The 19,956-nt window shown below is 41.9% G+C and overlaps 1 protein-coding gene across 1 annotated transcript in view; it reads right to left on the bottom strand.

Annotated features, from left to right (window-relative positions):
• BRSK2 (BR serine/threonine kinase 2) overlaps window positions 1-18,085 on the bottom strand; it is a 488,049-nt gene extending 469,964 nt beyond the window's left edge. The window contains exons 1-2 of the mRNA XM_025207893.1: window positions 18,036-18,085; window positions 17,067-17,153 (exon numbers count right to left, since the gene is read on the bottom strand). Coding sequence (XP_025063678.1) covers window positions 17,067-17,153; window positions 18,036-18,057 — 109 coding nt within the window. The 5' untranslated portion in view covers window positions 18,058-18,085. The remainder of the gene's footprint in view (window positions 1-17,066; window positions 17,154-18,035) is intronic.
• Window positions 18,086-19,956: the final 1,871 nt, after the last annotated feature.

Raw genomic sequence — 19,956 nt, 5'->3', positions numbered from 1 at the left:
GGTACCCTAATTGTGCAGCTGATGAGCCCCATGGCTTCAAAAACTCCACAGCTGGAATAACGGGTATGTCAGGGACCTGCCCAGGAAAGGTCATGTGGCTAGATTACCATTTCACTCTAGCGCACCTCAGCTAACAAAGATGCCTGCTGAGTTGGTGGAAGCCAGTCTAAATCAGAGAAGGTGTGAAGCTCTTCAAACTGAAGCTGGGAGTTGCAAAGGGCACATCACCACCCAACCTTTGGGTCTTGCATGGAGTGCAGTTCAGCCACATCTAACGATTAGGTTCTCTCTGCAAAAATACACTTTGGAACCTTGGTTGTTAACACCACCGTCACTTATTAAAAGATTAAAAACAAATTAAAATCCAGTGCACCAGCGTACCATCTTAATGCTCTTTGTTTGCTTTTCCCGCACAAAGGAAGCAGGCCTAGTGCACTGTCATTTATATTCAGTGTTTCCAAACAAATTACAACCAGGATGGTTTTGGTTCATCATCTCAAAAACAGTATTGAGCTGCAACATTTTTCCCTATCCCTACTCATTTCTGAGCTCCCACTTTTGGCTCCCGGTGTAGATAGCCCGTCCAAATCCAACACATTATTTCTCTCTCAAAAGTATGGCCTCAGTGGTACCTAGGCCTTGTGTAGACAATGACTGAATTTCACCACTTGGGCTCTGATGGACAGACAGAAAGCCTCATGCCCTCTTCCCTGCCATTAGTTAAAATAATGGTCCGGCCATAAAGCAGCAGTATAATTATCAGGAACATCTGTAACTCAGCCTTTTAAGGTCATGCCTTATAAAAATATTTCACTTTTCTCAGTTTCATTAGCAGCCCCCTCAGAAATGCCTGAATTCCTAACAACTCAGCTGGTTTGTCAAAAAAAACCCATCAGCCTCTCCACCCACCTCACTCTTGGAAGCAAAAGCTTATTGAAATGGAATTTGGTAAACATCACTTTGCCAGATAAGCCTCCTGGCATTATACATTGGCTGTATCCATTAACCTGAATGCACCTTAAATCTTGAGCTATCTGATTTCTGAAGGCTTCAAATAGTAATTTAAAAACTGAAAGCATTTTTAAAGTTTCTTTCACTGGCCTGTCAGAATTTCCAAATAAGTCTCAAAAACACCAGAGGGCTGTGGTCTATTGGAAAATGAAGCAGCTGCATTTTAACACCGCGGTATAATTCTATCAACTTTATAGGAGCATAAATAAAACTGATCGAGTTATAAATCCTTTGTAAGCAGAACAAACAGCATCATATAAACATAGTTTACGCAGTGACATTTGTTTTCAAGATCAGGGACAAATGTCCTCAAGGAAAGAAGCAGTGGAAATCACTGGGGCCAGGAATTGTCACACCGGGAACATCAAAGCAATTTCTCTATTTTATGGAACGGCTAAAGCAACTTTAATTTTAAGTTGCAGCCATTACAATTTCAGCATTTGTACTGCCAAAAAATACCATCGCCAAAAGGAAAGTCTATAGCAGAAGGGGAGGGAGCAGGGAAACAGCAAGGGTTCCAACCCCCTCCTCCTCCCCAGAGATGAAAAATTTTCATCCTCAACGGATGAAAATTAACATGACTCCATTGACTTCTGTGAACCTATACATACTAACACCAGCCAAGGGACTGGACAGATGGATCAAAATGCAGAGCTAGCCCATTAACTGCAATAACATCATCACATTTCCACAGCGCTTTGTCTCCTCAAAGACTTGTACAAATGTTAACTAGATAGGTGAATGAGAATTAATTTATTTTACACCTGGGAATGCCACAGAAGGCAGCCTGCAAAGGCCAACCCCGATGAAGCCCTCCAACTCTTCTGTTTCTTGGTCCAGGTGCATCAAGTTTAAATTTGGACACCTCGCCTTACAACAAAATGTGGAGCAGTTTGTGTTGAACTGGACCATGGAGGGGGCACTCTGCAAAGGCTGAAGACAGACAACTCGTTCTACATGTGTAGCCCCCGTGAGGGAAATAAGGGAGGGGGTTTCCATCTCCACTGACATGGTTTCATGTTCAGCCCCTGGGATAGCCACATACTAAAAACATGTGTTGCAAGTCCAGAAGTATTGGGAGAGAGAGAGAGAGAGAGATTCCCTTGCCCAAGAACATACATCAAGATAATAGCAGAACCACAGTTAGAGTTCTCAAACCTCCTAATGCCCCACTATGTACTGATTCCTTCAGACCACACTTGTTTTCCAGCTACATCAAGAGAGAAGCAGAACCTGCACTGTACATTAGATGAGCTCTCCTGCAAGCAATGGCACAGACAGGATTTTATATTTATTCAAACAAAGTCAATACAATTGTGATTGCTCAGACAGGGATGCAGTCCTGTAAGGTTCCAAAACCCCTTAAACTCAATCAAGTTTGAAACCCTGAAGAACCGCATAGGAGATATTCGGAACTTTATGGGAACAGGCAAAGGGTTGGTATGATGCACAGTGCACTTATGTAATTGCTGGCTTATCCATATTAGACTTTTTCCGTAAGAAAGACAAATGTAAAATAAAAAGAGTGGTTTTGGGCTTGTTCATGCAAAAAAATGAAGGTGCGATTGTAGCACAGACGTACAAATCCACATAATTAAAGATGTGGCAATGTGGACTTCAGTGTAGGCTGTCAAACAAGTCTAGACTTGGGATCTTTGGCAGGTTTGTAGAGCCCACACAGAAGTCTGTGCAGTTGTGTCTTCCCTAATACCATTACCTGAGCTGGCAGACTACATACATGGATGTGTCTCTATCGGTGCTACCACCATGCCTCTCACTGCAATGCAGACAAGTCTTTCAAGCAAGTCACTTTACTTCTTTGGGTCTCAGACTGGCTAGCTGAGAAATGTAGATAATGACAACTCCCTTGTGATCTGCAATAAAGAGGATTTCTAGAGGTGAAGGGAACCTATGTCAACTGGTTCAGCTCTCCCAAAGGCAGCAGTGGTGGAAATAATGTGAAAGCCACAACTTGGGCAAACTCTGGCATTTTCTCTCATGGCATCATCTAGCCTTATTCTTAGTAGAGTTAGTCAATGTGATAGCTAGTGAGAACACCAATGCCCTATCCACCATGGTATTCCATTACTACCACTAGCAAAGTTACAATGAAAGACCAACAGTGGGAGATTTGACACAAAAAGGCTAGCATAGATTTATTGAGTGGTTTTGCTCCAGGGGTGTGATGGGATGTGGCTAACAGCTATTCTTTCACAGCATTGCATTCTATGCCCTTGCTTTTCTTGATTCTACTCATAGGTGAGCACAGACTGACTTTAGATGGAACACATCAGTTTTGGAAGCAAGGAGAGATGTTAGCCTCTCCATAAGTCTACACTGAATTACTCTACCCTGCCAATTCACTTTGTGGCCTTAATTTTCTTGATTCTTCAATGCACTGGAAACAAAATGCAATCCTCTCAACTAGAAGAGTGCAACAAACTAGTTTACGGATCAGCTCCTTCTCTAAGATACATTGGCGCAAGCTTCTGAAAGTTATTGGGATTTCACTGGTGTAACTGAGAAGGGAATTTGACTAATTAATATGGTAATGGCAATCAGACAACAGCCAGAGACAACAAATACAGTATCAAAGAAATAACTAGTGAAATAAATGCAGAAAAAGCATTAGAGAAAGACACAAACCTTGGGATAGATCTTCCTCTGGTGTTAATCATCACAGACTTTTAGCAACTGAGGATCTGGACCATTTTTAATATCTGGGTTTAAATTAAGCTTCAGAAAGCAAATGAGAGGAATCCTGTTTACAGCTGCTGTGCACTGCACAGCATAAGGATTCTCAAGAGCTGTGCAGCTCATGGCTATGTCTTTCCAGCAAAACAAATGCCTCTGTTTAACAGGGCTGTGGCAGTTGTGTCACTGCCAAATCCTAATATAATGCTTGGCTTTGTCTTTGGAGACCATTTTTACATAGACGTGCATAGAGAACAGGCACATGTCAATCTTCCTCCTTGTCCTTGTCCAAAAAAAGACCTACTTAGGATAATGCCACTGTACCCCAAAAAAGGCATGGGAAAAGCAGAGCAAAAGCCGCCTTTGTTCCCACTCACCCCAATCTTTGAACCTCAGCTTGCAAACAGATGAGGTGAGGTCCTGGCCTCTATTCTGCTTGCTTTGCACTGCTCTGCCAGCACAAAGTAGACAGAAATCCAGCTTACCCAGCTGGTTGGGGATTTTCCCAGCACTGGGAAATCCCAGGATGGTTCTATGTCATTTTTTCATGCCAGTTCTGGCACAGGGGGCAAGACCAAGGTGAGGGGGGATAGGTGAACAGTTGCTGAACTCTAGCAATCCCCCTTCTGCCAAAACTGCACCATATCATTAAGGCCACAAGTTGCTATCTAAAGCAGCCATACAGTTTATTATCAATTCATTTTTTTTCTTCAATACCTGTATTAGGATAACACCAAGAGGTGCCAACTGAAATTAGAGGTCTGTTAGGTTAGGCATTGTACTAAAGAGACTCTTTGCCTTAAAGAGTTTACAATTTAAAGCAGACAGAAGGTGGGAGTAGAGCAGATGGAGAAAGAAGAAAGGACTTTTCCAGGGTCACACAATAGGTTAGCGTGAGAGCTGGGAATGGAAACCAAGATGCCTTTAGCTGGCTCACCATCTTATTTACAGGACCACAGAGTTTCTGTAATCTTTCTCTCTCTCTCTCATATTTATACCTTTTGGGACCAGCTGAATCCTTGTTCTCTGCATGTTTTTACTTGCCCTTGTAATAACTATGCCACTGATTTTGAATAAGCAGTAAAGGACTAGGAGCTATACTGGAAACCATAATGTTAGCAAAAGGCTTTTAGAGAAAACCTTCTTTAGTTCTTCCTTTGTTGCTGCTTCTCAAATAGAAACTATGGGAAAAAAAATCAAAGACAATCTTTCCCCCACGTCCTATAATAAGGAAACTGGCACCTTGTATCTCTTTCCAGCTGAGTGAGGCAATACTACCCTAACATTAAAAAACTGCAACACACCACCGTAAAATTTGCAAGGGGAAAAGCAACTGAAGACCATGGCAAACATCTTACTTTTAATAGGGGCAAGATCAGGCTTTAAACAAAGACCAATATCCAAGAGCTTATGGTTTAGGAAGGACAAATTAACTTCAGAGGGAGAGAGACGGACAGAAAAACTAACCTGGGAAAAATCAGTGGGTCATATTCAACTTTCAATAGAACGACCTCAGGTAGTAGCTTCATTGTTTACTGTGGATCAATCTACCCATTTGCAGATGGCCAACCCAAGACATGTGAGTGACATTATCCCTACCTGGAAAGTATATGTACTGCACAAGACTTGTGCTGGCTTCCAGCCCATGGGTGGATTTTAGTTAGTAGAAAAGCTGAAAGCAGAAGTCATCGTTTCTTTACTGCCTATGCTGGGTTCCCCCCCCCACACCTCTTTTATTCAGCTGCAATACAGTGCTCTTAAGTGCATATGTGAAATTTCACTCTGCAATTTTAATAAGTTGGAATGTTTTGAAGGAAGCTTTAGCTGGATCAGGCAACAAAATTATGTCTCCTCTGATTCTCTCTCAAGCGCAATTATGATTCATCATCAGCTTCATATTCTGGTGCCAACAATCATAGCCACTGAATAGAAGACCGTAATTCAGCAGCAACCTTAACACCCTCGCTACTCTGAAGAAGCTTCAATTGAAGCTGAAGGCAAAGCCATCAGACTTACTAGGATTATTAGAAAATAAGAGAATAAGGACTATGCAGTTTTCCCTGCAACCTCATTTTAGCCCCCCTCCACTATTACTTGTATTAGTGCAGTGCCCAGGAGCCCTAGTTGTAAGCCAGCTTCTCATTGTGTCAGGCATTGTACAAGCACAACTGAAAGACGGCTCCTGACCATGTTTTTGTTGTGCGCTATCAGCAATAAAATACTTATACTGATGGTCATACATGGCATGGCATATGCAAACTGAATGAAAGAGGAGAAAGTGTTAAAGGATCCCATCTAAATCTCTTCTGGGATCAGAAATAAGACCTGACAAAAATTTAGTATCCATTTTCCAAATTAAGTACCAAGGCCCATCCTGTGACCAAATTTGGATAGATAGAGCAGCACCAGGTTCTGCTGGGCCTCTGAAAAGTAAAACCTCTGTGTCCCAATCCAGATTCACTTTCCACCCACCATTCCAATTCCCCTTCCTCCCCAAGAGCTGCTTCTCATTTATTTGTACGCCAGTCAATGGTGCTTTTAATGGCACTATGGCTGGAGGACTGAGTTTATGCTACGTTTGGCCTGATGACATCCCAAAGAATGACTCTACAGAAGCAACACCTGTTAAATAATGTTTTACAACAGTATCACACTCATGCAACCTCTCAGATTTATCTTTTTGTCTCCATAAAATGCTTACTTCAAAATAATACGGAAATAAACTGCCTCATGAAACAGAGAACATGCTGCTGGCAATTTGCATGGGCAACTAGAAGTGCTGTTAACAAACTGAAACTCAAAAACAGTTTTCCACCAGCTTTTGAAAAAAAAGTTTAAACCAAGCAATTTATTGGGAAATACAGTTATACCTGTCACAGCCTATTGGTTTGGACTGGATTACAGAGAGATGCAGAGTAAGCCACTTCACTAGGCATTGTTTTTCCCTCTATCAACCCAATCTCTAAACGTTATAAATCTTGGAGTTTTTAAAACAGCAGTAAATCCCTAAGTCAATCATTAGAATGCAAACTATCTATTGGTTCCTCCACACATCTTCATTACCAAACCAGTGATTAACTACTGATAATAGATTGCTCTAGGATTTATCTAACATTCACCTGCAAGTAATTAGGACCAGGAATGATCCCACAACAAAGAGAAACAATGATTTAAACATGAAATACAAAGTTGTTTATTTTTTCCCTTAGCTACAAGCAAGTCTTTAAACAAAGATGCACCTTGTCAACAGAATAAGCCAGACCTGAAAAATAATAGTGTAAGGAGGAAGATGGGGAAGGGAAGTGGGGTGGGGAGAAAGGAAACCATAAAGGCAACTCAAGACACCACCATATCTTGTTTTGTTTTGGGTCCAGTGCTGATCCTACTGTAATTCAGAGCAACCTCAGGATTACTTTAATTTACACTGGCTAACAATGGCCAGGAGGCTATTTTGGCAACTGGGGATCAATTGCATGAACAGAAATAATCTTCATCTAGAAATGATCATTTAGTTGCTAAGGTGGCTCTACACCACTTGAGCAGTTCCACTTCAGCAAAGGGGCCTCTGGGTACTGCAGTAACAGGAACAAGTAATATTATGTCAGAATATTTGCAGCTAGGTATATCAACTGCCATTTATCCCTCTGCACAAAACCAAAAGAAGCCTTGTGCTCCAGCTAAATCCCACTTAAACACAATTTTGAGGAATTAAGTGGCACTTCAATAGTATTCTGTACAGCTATGAATTTCATCAGTAGCAGTATTCATATATAAAGAGGCCTAAAAAAATTAAACTGTTTACATCATCCTGTACAAGTCATAGCTACTATTCATGATACAAACCAATGGAGCTGGGTGAATAATCTAAAAAAGATGTCCTAAAAATATTCATTTGAATTCATAAATTAATTTGGTCACATTTGTGCCTCTTATCTTTTCTTTCTGCAAGCATGTGCTTGTTTGACACTTCCTGGTATACTTTTCTGGGATCTTAAAACTTGCTATCCTGTGCACAGTGTCAATTTTGCAAGCACAGATTTTCATCTTGAAATTGCCTGCACACATGTCCAACAGAACAGCATTATGTGACTTCATGTATTAAATTGGATCCAAAAGGACAACTCAAACCTTTGAATATCAATTAAGCACGATCAATCTGTAGAGAGGAAAACAAATCAGAATAGATCTCCATCAAATAAACTGAAATGAGGAAAGATTTCAAGGAAATCACTATCTGGTCATGGATGTATCAGAGGAAGACAGGTAGAGCTCACTGAATAAAGTGTGTGAGAGAAACTATTCGCTTCACTCTACAAATCGGCATGGACGTCTTATGATAGAGCACTGTCGTTTTCACGTACAACGCCCAAGAACCGAGCGATTCTGGTACTTTACCACAAACAAAATCATTTTCACTGCTTAACCTTGTTTACATCATTGTATTGTTTATAACCATAAAATAAAGACAACGCCTCTGGGAAACTCTAGAATGGAGCTTTGACTCTTGATGGATTGTTGTATTCTTCCATATTTATAATGGGCCTGACCATGTTCCCACTGACAGCAGTTCAACTGAAAGCATCCCTTGCATTGACTGACATCACTGGGAGCAAGCGTTTTACCTATCCCTATAAAGTGCCTCAGCTGTTGCAGAAGAGTAGCATTAAGAGCATCTATGTATACCAGTACCTTGAGCTCATCTCTGCCAAAACCTCCAGTCATGCTTCCTTCTAGTCTAATTTTGGCTGTTAAACCAAGCCCTACTTCTGCTCTAACATGTGGAAAATCTGCTACTTATAGGACCAAGCACACAGAGAAATAACAGTGTAAACCCACGTGCACAACAATGCTACTGGATTACCCACGTTTTAGGATCCAAATCAAGGCTGTCCTTCATTTCTAAATCCCTTGAGCAAGTATTGTTGACCTCCTTTTTCTCTTTCGTCTACCTTCCTTAGTCCTTTTTAATTCATATACTAGTAGCTTTATCTGTATCCCCTGATGTACTCTCAATGCTGCCGAATCAAGAGTCATCCTTGCAACTTCAGTCCTCTGGAAAGGCCTTATTGCATCCTCCTCTACGACCTTCCCTGACTCCCCTGTGAAGTCAAAGAGAATCTTTTCACTGAAGTCAATGGGTGCCAAATCGAGCTCCAGTGTTCCATGCCCTTTCAAATTTCATTGGACCACCATTTTGACTCTTTCACCTATCACTTTCCATTCCCATGTTTTACAGTTAATTATAAAAGCTAATTTATTATTAACATTTTATTATTATTATTATAATAAAAGGTAAATTATAAATGTTAATATTAGTTAATTTATAGCAGTTCAACTCTTCAATGTTTCAACTCTATTATTTAATTCTGTAAAGCACTCAGGACTAGACACTGCATAAAAGACCCCATATGAAATAGACTTAAAAATATATTGCAACAAAGCTTAAGGAGGTAGAGGAATCCAGACTATTCACTGGCTGGTGAGGAAAACATACCATAGTTTAGAAAAGCAATTGTAGGGATGCATTTAAAATACTGTCCAGTGGAGCTAGAAGTTGCTTGGAGATCAGAAATAATCTCTCTCTTGAGATAAATTCTATTGAGAAATGTTTTTAATTTCTCCAGCCTTCCTTATCATTCCAGTGTATACTCTTCCCCACTATAGTGATGATAAATGCCATTAGAGCGGTCATGGAAAGTAAGAAGCTGTTTCAGCAGTGTGAAAACGCTGTGTCTGGAATCACCGTCCCTACAGACCCGGCTGATGTCTGAGATTCAGTTATGCTGTATGAATTGTCAGACAACCCCATTTGCTTGACTGCGTGGATTTCCACAACTTGCGGGGCAAAAAAGTTGTATTTTTAACAAACACATTACAAACCTGCTCCTGTTTTCACTTAAGTCAGTGGCAGTTTTGCTACTAATTTCAAGGGAAACGAGATTGGACTGGAAGGCCCCCATTCTGCAATGTGTTCTGTGCAGTCGGGTGCAGGCAAATTGTATGGAGGTGGGTCAGCAGGGAGCCCTTTGCAGGTCAGGTCCTAAAATGGTATCTTGAGTCACTTGCTGAATTTAGTGAAACAATAATCTGGACATTGCTATGATACTTACAAATCAAAAATCTGAACAGGACCCCTCATTTACGGTTTCATAGTTTTTGACATTTGTGATACCTGAAGCTGGTTTTTCAGATCTACTTGCCACTGCTGCACCCATTTCCTTCAGGTCACAAGTCCTTAGCATATCTAAAAGTCAGGCAGAAGATACCCCAAGGTGGGGGGGGGGGGGGGGGTAGTGAGTATCCTTCTTTTATCACATAACCACCACCTTCCCATAGTTAACACTGAGAATCCAAACATATATAAACTGGCTATGATGTCAGTGCATCTTGGCAACATTTCATTGAAGATAGTGCCTTAGGCAATTGATATTTCTAACATTATACTTCTGATTGTGAGATTACTAATTAAATTAGCCATTTACAATGGAAAATTATAGAATCACAGAAAATAAAGAGTTGGAAGGGACCTCAGGAGGTCATCTAGTCCAACACCCTCCTCAGAGAAGGACCATCCCCAACTGTATCAAAGCCACGGCTTCATCTAGCCAGGTCTTAAAAGCCTCCAAGGATAGAGATTCCACCCCTCTGGGAAACTCACATGAACTAGACTGTTCCAGTGCTTTACTACCCTCCTAGTAAGAAAGTTTTTCCTAACATCTAAGTTAAACTTCCCTTGCTGCAACTTGAGACCATTGCTCCTTGTTCTGTCATCTGCCACCACTGAGAAGTCCCCTCCCAGATCAGAAGTCCTAACTGGCTATCACTGAAAGAGAGACAGATTCAAATAAGGCCCCGCTACTATTAAGACAGACTCCTAAAAGCTAAGTTAGGAATGTGCTGAAAAATATAAATAAAATAAAGATGTGTTTGAGAAGGAGCAAGCATAATGGCATCTACAAACCATTTCCACCACTTTGGCTTGAAAGCATAGCTGAGGAGCCAAATTCAAAGCAGCTGTGCTAATTTTCACCATCTCTGGATCTGGACTTTAGCATCTATAAAAGTACAATAATGACAGTATGGAGGAAGCTGATGACAGAAGAAGCAGCAGGATCACAATTCTACCACTAAGTAGCTCAATAGCATACTAATATACAGTTGATTAATAGCTGATAAACATACAAATGTGTTGTAATTTATATACAACAGAGCACAGTTTTTCAGTACAGAAGGCTGATCACACAAATTCTCCATATGCAGAGCTAACTGGCTTCAGCTGAAATTCTGTGCAGGGAAAGCCTGCAGAATTAGGCCCAAACATTACAGAGCTGGGTGAGTGATACAAAATGGATAGGCAGTGTTATGATCTATACTTTAAAAAAGAAGAAACATGGATCAAGACATGACTCTGAGCCAGGAAAAGTATTGCAGTGTCGGCAGAGAAAGAAGCACTCTGGAAATTTTAACTGGACTGTCATTTGAAGCAAAGGAAAACAAATATAAATAATACTGAAGTCTATATATAATGGTCTTTAACACGGGTAAGTCCACTGAAATACTGAAGCACTTAGCAAGGAATACTTCAGTTCATATCTCTATCTTCACTAATAAACATTCACTACAGTTAATCAGAATTATTGGAAAGTGTTTCAGGGGTGAAAGAGGGGCCAAAAGGAACATATGAACCAAAATATATCTGGTATTAAGAGAGTGAAAAATCCAGAAAAACCTGATTCCATACAGAATGAATGGCAAATGAGGATGGGCCTGTCTCTAATCTGAATAATAAATCTGAGTCTCTGCTTTTTTTCCACATCCGATTTGTTTTCTATGCATAATGTCTCCTGGTGTGTTATTGTTATACAAGGCACATCCTTTTTGTTCATTACTGTTAATTACAATGAAAACCTCCTATAATTAACTGTAGTACAATGTAATTCAATGAAACTTACATAAACTAACCCCCCCTCCCCATACACTCTTGTGTACGTCGTCATCATCTCTCTTACGCTGACATTTCTTTACAATTAAATATTCCGAATACTATATGGTGCTCCTTGTACTTTTGAGAAACCCTCCAGATACAGATTCCATGAGCTATTAGTCCAGTTTCAGGAAACAATGGCAGAGATGCTTTGAATTCAGCCTAATACAAACAACAAAAGGGCAGTTGTCTTACTACAGCATTCTAATTCAATTATACATGTATAGAATTCTTATGCTGCGTTATTCAGAATTTCTTCTCCGCACTCTTGCCTCGCTCGCAGTATTATCGGACATCTGAGTACAAACATTTTTCACTGTTTCGCTGCATATTCTTTGCCTGCTTTTCAAACTAAGAGGCCCTAATCCTCTCTTTGTGACATCCGTCATTCTCAGCAAGCTTGATGCCCCAGCACTGGGGGCTCCTCAGGGTTATTGTGAATCAGAATCTACCCCATTTTGAATCAGAATCTGCATGGTCCTTACCCAGCACTTTGAACTGGATCTGAGCACACTTTTTCATGTCAGTTTTGTCCACCCACGACCAGATGTCACCAGCTTCCACTGATGTCACACACGGAGCTGCTGGGCTCCTTTGCCAGCACCAGCAGGCTCCTGTTGGCAAATGCTTCACTTTCAGAGCTAGCAAGAAGGAAATCAGTTATAGTTGCATGGAGGCTGAAACATACCATTCAAAGTTCTGCTGAATGTGGAATTCCCCTTCCAGAGCATCCTTTCTAAGCCTGCCATGAACTGTGTCCTCCTCCCCCTTCCCAATCCCTCTTCCTTTGATTTTAAGAACTAGCCACTGTAACTGAAGGGCAGGCAGAAGGTACCGAGAGGTTTGCATAATATTTAATGCAACCAGGAGTGAAGGAAGGGCCACACAACTGAAACAGCTTTCAAATCAAGGATCCCTTCACTTAAAAGAAGAGCGAGCGACATAAAGATCAATGACGAAGGAAAAAGGACTTTGTATAATAGGATTGCATGTTTTCCTTGTGTCCATCCTTAAATTTTGCCAGCTCTCTCAAAGTCCCACCACCAGGGAGAGGAAGACAGGAAAGCAGGGGGAATACACACACGTACAAAAACTCTGACCTAACTTTACAAGCCGTAATTCTTCTAGTCTCTCCCTCAAGTTTATTATTACCATTGCTTCCCTCCAGTTTTAGGCCAGCATTAACCATCTACTTCAATGGAGTTTTATTAGCATAGAAGAGAGGGGGCAAATCAGGCCCTCACACTGAGGTGTTAGCACCTCACTAAACTCCCCAATCCAGGATGAGGTGGGGAGCCACACACCATAGGCTGCCCATTCAATTCTGCATGTTCCCAAACCTGATTAGCACAGAAAATGCCAGAAGAGCAAGTAACATGTTTCCCATGACCAGCCATATACGTGTAACACCAAGTCAGGGTTCACTTCAATGCATTATACCAGTTTATCAAGGATGGGTATGGTAAGGAAGACAGAGGCTGGCATCAGCTACTTTTAAGCTTTATCCTTCCTCCTCTTCCGAAACAGGGCATTGCGTGTTTGGGTGCATGCACGGTTGTGCAAACAGCAAAGGCTCATCTATAAAGATCTGTTATGGTTTAAAATTGCGGAGGGCAACTTTCAGTCTAGTCCAGCTGGTCAAACAACTGCAGAGCCCAACAGCAGCAAACCCTTTAAATACATGCTTTCTCCCCCTCTGCCTCCATCTCTCTCTCTCTCACTAATCACTTAGGAGGGAGATAGGAAGATTAGCAAAGGAAAAAAATAGCCAAAGCTTCAGATAACCCTTTAGGACCATAATATCAGACTATGTGACAGGGGCAAAAGGTTAATACAGCTGTATTTTCAGGAATCTAAGAGACGATCATGATATAAGGTTTTGGGAGAGAGGGGATAAGATGCTGACAGGAAGAGGATGAGAATGACATGGGCATAAAGACAAAAAATATATTTGTAGACCTTTGGATGGTTTTATGATCACTTGGAGTACCCAGGAAGAGATTAACTGCAGAAATAGAATAGAGTTTTATTACCACCCAGACACTGCAATTTTTGGTGGGGTATTTTGTTGTTATCAGGACAGATTTTATGGAGAAAGCATCTGGAGAGATCAAGGGTTCATTCAGCAAAGTGAAGCATAAAGGTGGGGACCAAAACAATGAGAGATGGATACCTTTAAGAGTCACAGCATTTTAAAGATCTGGGGGGAGGGAATAAAAATAAAAGTCACTTTCATTTCAAGACAATGTCATCCTCATCCCATCTACATCTCCAAACGGTTGCTATGGGGTTTTTTAGAGGAGAAAGAATGAGGGGGGTGGGTCATAATCAATCATCTCAGAAGAGCATTGCTTCTTACAGAGAAAGATCTGGATTTTGACTGTGTCCCTAAGAAAATTGCGGACTGCAGAGCTGCTGCCATGCAGGGCAGTGAGGAAGCAGGCAGATCAGAGGCAGCAGCTGGGGATGGAAACGCCTATTAAATCCTTTAGACAACAGATGGGCGAAGCTCGCCTGGGTTTAAAACACACACACACACACACACACACACACACAAAATGCATCATGTTTTATTGTCCCACTATAATGAACAACACTTAACACCCACAAATCCAAAGCGGCCTCCCCTCACCCCCAAATTATAACCTGGAGTATCAACACACTTTTGGGGTTCTCCCAACCAAACCAATTTGCCAGACAGGCCCCTTTGCTCACTACACCTGGTACTAAAAAAAGAAATTTAAAAAAAATGGGAAAGGCTCTTGGGTTTTCTCTTTTATTTTAAAATATTCTTCTTCCCAATTACTGCTCCCTGCCCTTGAAGTGAATACAAGCAACAGCGAGTCCAGATCTTGAATGCATTTAAGGGATCTAATTATGTCATGTAGGACAGAAGCACCTGCTCTCTTCTAATTCCCTCCTTTTAATATATCTGGCCATTGTTCCTTTCAGACAAATCTGCTGGGGGCCAGTTGGACAACCAGGAGCTTTTAAATGCCCCAAACACCCAACAGTGAATTCTGCTGACAATCATTTTCTTTTACATAAAATATAATAATAATTGGACTAAACCACAAAAAAAAAAAAAATTAAATCTACCCATCCATATTTTCTAAATAGTCACAGCAGCCAGTACCACAGACTGTGGTGTGTGTGTATATATATATATTCTTCCCCCACCAACTGCACCTTAAGGACTACACCCTTTTCAATCATGATGTCATGAAATACTGCTGGTGACTCCCCCGCTACCACCACCACCACCTTTTCTCCACTATGCCCTGTGCACCTCTCATTTCAATTTAATGCCATTAAAAAGAGAAGGAAGGGAAGTGGTGCAGGGATGTAATTGACATGAAATTCACCAACAGCAGACACCATCCCCCTTTTCCTCTGCATGCACTTTGACTGTCATCAGAACAACACCCCTTCATGGGAGGGATGCACAGGCAAAGCAACACAGTGTATTTGAAAATCAGCAAGCAGAAAAGCTCACCAAGGCAAAAATCTCCTATAAAGATTATTTCCACTGCAACAGCAAAAGTGAGGGAAACAACCCCCCCCCAACCTCCACATCTCCTGTCCCCACCAGCTCAAGAGCTGCTCCAGCATCTTTTCCCTACTGCAGCTGCTGCAAAGGAACTAACCTGTCTGTCCTTTGCCCAGGGTTTTCTCCAGACGATAGGGTCCAACATACTGGGCATGCTGAGCTCCGCTGCCTTCTTTCCCTGTTGATGTCATTTCTACCTGGCTCTGTAATTCTGCAATGTGTGTACGGCGGGGAGCTGGGATTGCTCTCTGCAGGTCTTTAAATTCCCACTTTGCAGCTATGCAAGCAAAGCACCCTCTCTCTCCCTCTTTGCTGCTTTAGTCCACTTGGCTGCAGGTTTTCTCTTCCTCCTTTTCTTTCTTGCTCTCTCTCTCTCTCTGGATCTGTCTGTCTGCAAAACTGATGGACAGAGCAGTTATTACCAGTGTTCGGGGAGGGGAGGGGAGGGGAGGGGGGCGATCTAGGATCCAAGCCCAAGGACCATGGTGCTGGTGATCTGAGCTCCGCACGCCTTGTTCTCTCCAGGAGCTGTTCAAGGGAGAGCTAGAGCTAGAGCAGCGGAAGAGCTGGTGCTGGGAGGTCTGAGTGACATTGCAACTAGCCAATCCTCTGCAACACCTCAGCTTCCACCTCCTTCTCCCCTCCTCCTCCTATTACCTTTTCTTTTCCATCAGTAGCAGCAGCAGTTGCTGTCTCTCTCTGCTACAGACCGTCCTAATCAATAGGCAAGAGCAATAAACCTATGGGTATCAGGGCTGATAAGGCAGCACTCAAACATCACTCTCTATTGTGCTATTTTAATAATCATCTGCATGCCCATGGTTCCCCCCCCCACCAACCTCCCAAGTTATTCCCCACTAGGCAGCTGCCACTCTAGTTTGCCCTCTGCAAGCTGCATGAGAGTTATTCCGAGGCTCTGGCATTAAATAAGAGGAAAGAAATCCATCTTGGATGATGAGCTTGTAAGATTTACGGGTGCTGCTTCCAAAGGAAGCACATCCTTTTTCTGCTGTTCCATAAGGAGACTATTTCAGAGCCGATGGCTTATGAAAAACAGGGTTTAATCCTTCTCCAATTGAACTCAGTGGGAGATTGGTTTTCAAATTCAATGACAGCAAATAGCTTTGGGGTCCTGGGATGTATAGACCAAAAAAAAAAAAAAAAAAGAGAGAGAAAGACACAACTAGTGGCTTAATTAGAAGTCACAGCAAAAAGGCCAAGGATTACTGTAATACACTTAGAAACTAGACTTACCCTCTCAATACTGCAAGTGGAGTCTAGGACTGTGACACACTGGGCACACTGGGTCTACATGTTCACGCAACTGTGCAATAACCATTGGTACTGCGAGTCCTACTGCGCCATACAGGTTGTTTTCTACCCTACTGTGCAGTAGCTCATTGCTACTACGCAGTAGTGGCAGCATCATAGTTTGTGCCTACTGATGCTATGTCGCTGTAGCGTCCCCATGTAGACACATCCACTGAGTATATGTTAGACAGAAAGCTTTATACTACTTTTTTTCCCCTATGACATCTGTTCTGCAAAGACAATTCATCCAGGCATTTAAGCATTTAGGAACAGGAAAAAAATCCCACTGCAATCAACCACAATACACAGATGCTTCAAAGCAGGCACATACTTATGCACCTTATTTTCTCTAGGTCATTTATATGCACTCTGTCAAGCTAATATCTTTCACTACTAGCTAATTTCCATCCTGAGCCTTTTGGATAGGGCAGGACATAAATCTAAAAAAGAAATAACTCCATAATGACTTGTGCTTCATAAGTAGGTACAATCCTGTCCTATCACATTCCCAATTACCTGGTGCTTGTGACGTCCTCCTCTGGGTTGCACGCAGAGGCATTGTGCACAACAATTCCTCAAACACGTAGGAAGCTCTTGGGGAACCTGCAAAGAGAAGAAAGAGTAAAGAGAAGAAAATGTAAAAGAGATTTCCACTAGCTATATCCTCATCCACTGCTCATGGAGATAGAATTCTTTTTAAACTAACTGTGTTGCAACATAACCTCTAGAGGCAAAATTGACACAGTCATCCAGCTTCTATTTTAACTTGTATAAAGAGGCACAGTCCTAGGACTGGCTTGACACGAACTGAGCAATATTGTCCAAAGACTTGCAGAAGAGCCTCAGTGGTTGGTTTGGGGGGATGAGACGAAAGTGGGGGGTGATGAAGGAGTGAAAAAAAAATGAGACACCATGAGACCTGTCCTTTCGGATTCAACACCCAACAAGTTTCTAAAGTAATTTCTTCTCTCCTTAGAAAATTAAACCCCAGCAGCTATTTTGACCTGGTACTATCTCTCTGTTCACAGTGCCTTCAGAAACCATGCTGATTTTCCACCCAGCTCAGGTTCTCCACTCCTCTCCACACATCATACCACGTGGATTCTCCCTAGGTTTTCCTACTGCCCATAAACTCTTCCAGGGTCTCCCCGCTTCCAGGGCACTCCCAAACTGCCTTTTCTTCCCCTTACCCACAGATACCAGTCTCCCCATTACAAGAATTCCCTCACTTGTTCCCAGTCTCCAAACTCACCTCATTTGCTCTAGTCCAAGCCCCTGACTTCTTCCCAAAAAGGCTCCTGCCAGCATCTGTCCTCCTCCCTGTCTCTTGCTGGATGTACCCCAATAACTGCTGCCCCTCATCCCAACCACTATGCTATGTTCTGTTGTTTCTGTCTCTCCAACAGCTGTACACCATTTCTCCCATCCCAGGGTCTCCCATAACTCCTTCTTCTGGTTCCTGCCCCCTATAGGCATGCCCCATACCTGTTCCTTGCCCCACCTCCATATCTGTGCCCTCTGGCTTCTCTCCTCTACCTGTGGAATGACACTGAAAGATTGAGTAGGGGAGAGACTGCGCCAGCGAGGGCAGCTCCTTCCTGTGCCAGGACCAGCCTCCTGCTGCCCAAATCCTTCAGACCTAGCACAGGTGCCTGCTCCAACCAGGGGTGCAGGACAAGGAAGTATAGCAGACTCTGCAAACAGGAATTTGCTATCACACACGCACTCCCCACTTCCTTTTGAGCCCAACAGTTGAACAGGGGTGAGGAGGAATGGGTGTTTCTCCCACATAACCTCCTGCTCTTTGCTTTTTTCCCTGTTCCTTCCCTTCCTATCATGCCCACCAAGAATTGTGAGCAGGGACAGGGGACAGCATTATTGTCTCCTCCAAGATTCAAGTGTATGGGACTAGCATTAGGCTTGTGGATTCTGTTGTGGACTGCATTGCTTTTACCTCATAACGGCTTGAGCTATTAATTTCTGACATGCACAACTGTCATTCCAGAATCAGGTCCCAGGATGTAAGAAAAGCTGCATTATACTCTGTGCATTAACAAAACAAGAACCTATTACAGCTTTTAGTCAATACCTAATACACACTGAAACCATCAATAGTGCCAAATGCAAGCATTCAAAAATTATGACTCAACCCAAAATAGCAGGAGGGTTTGAATATAGTCTCCTGAGCACTCGAAACATTTCTTTAACTGCTTGACCTAGAGGACTGTGTTCTAGTAAACTCATCACCTCTAATGTGGAACTGCCAATATAGATAGGGAGAAAGACCTGTCCTTTCCTAGCTGGGTTAACACTCAGCTACAAGGAAGTGTTAATTAACATATGCTGCACAGCTGTAGGGGGATTGCCTCTATTGGCAAGATTCTCAACTGGTGTAAATTGGCATAGCAACTCTGATTTTAATCCAAATAAAACCATTTAACAGCAGCTAAAAGCTGCCCCCCTGTTTTCAATGTGTTACACCTTAATAATGTGTCTTCCCACCCACTTTTAAAATATTGTCTGTAAGAAAGTAGTAGATAAATTAAAAATGAAGCATTCTGGGTTTGATTTCCGGAAGAATTTTTGTGCAGCATAAATGGCCAATTATTTGTCTACATTGCCATTGGCATGTCCAGGTGTATTCAGGTTATCTACACCATATTAACAGCAAGGCACAGGAAAACAAACGGGTATGAAAACCTACAGCTTTTGAATATTGTACCCTTAAAGTCTCAATAGCATCCAGTTCTAAACTATAACTATGGGCAGAGAGACCATATATATTTGCTTTGAAGTGAAGATCAGAATGAAAGGAAAAGCTGAGAAACTGGTCGTTATTATTTGTGTACATTCCTATTGATATGGATCCCAATTTATTCCTGGTTAGGCTGTGTACTTCATTGTGCACACTGGTGCTAATCCACACTGTTCATTACAGGGTGTCAATATTCCAAGAATCAACACTATGTCTGGAGTAGTGGTGACAGCTTGTTAAGGTTCACACATTTGACTATGAATAGATGAAAGAAAGTCTCCACCAGAACTCCAGTTAATGTGGGAAAAAAAAACCCTCAAAGCCCTCAGGATCCATTTAGGTATTTTGTTTCCACTGGAGGTATGTAGTTTTCTACTGCTCAGACTATACAATAGCCTTGGACAGTCTTCAAAATCTCTTTTTGAAAAATGTTTGGACACCTCTGGATTTTTGAATAATCAAACAGTTGTTTATTTCATTTGTTCATATTCAGTTAAATCCTATTTATCTGCACCCCTTTGATCTGAAACACACTTCTTTGAATCTAGGTTATGTCCCTCTGGTGTGAATTACTTATACAATAACTCTTTCAATTATTTGAAGCCCTGTTTATCCAAATGGTTTGATGTCCCAGAAACATTTTGAATAAAC

Source organism: Alligator sinensis, unplaced genomic scaffold (genome assembly GCF_000455745.1).
Source record: "Alligator sinensis unplaced genomic scaffold, ASM45574v1 scaffold5_1, whole genome shotgun sequence".
NCBI classification, from domain to species: domain Eukaryota; kingdom Metazoa; phylum Chordata; order Crocodylia; family Alligatoridae; genus Alligator; species Alligator sinensis.
The sequence above is the reverse complement of the archived record's forward strand: the minus strand, read 5'-3'. Positions and strand labels throughout refer to the sequence as shown.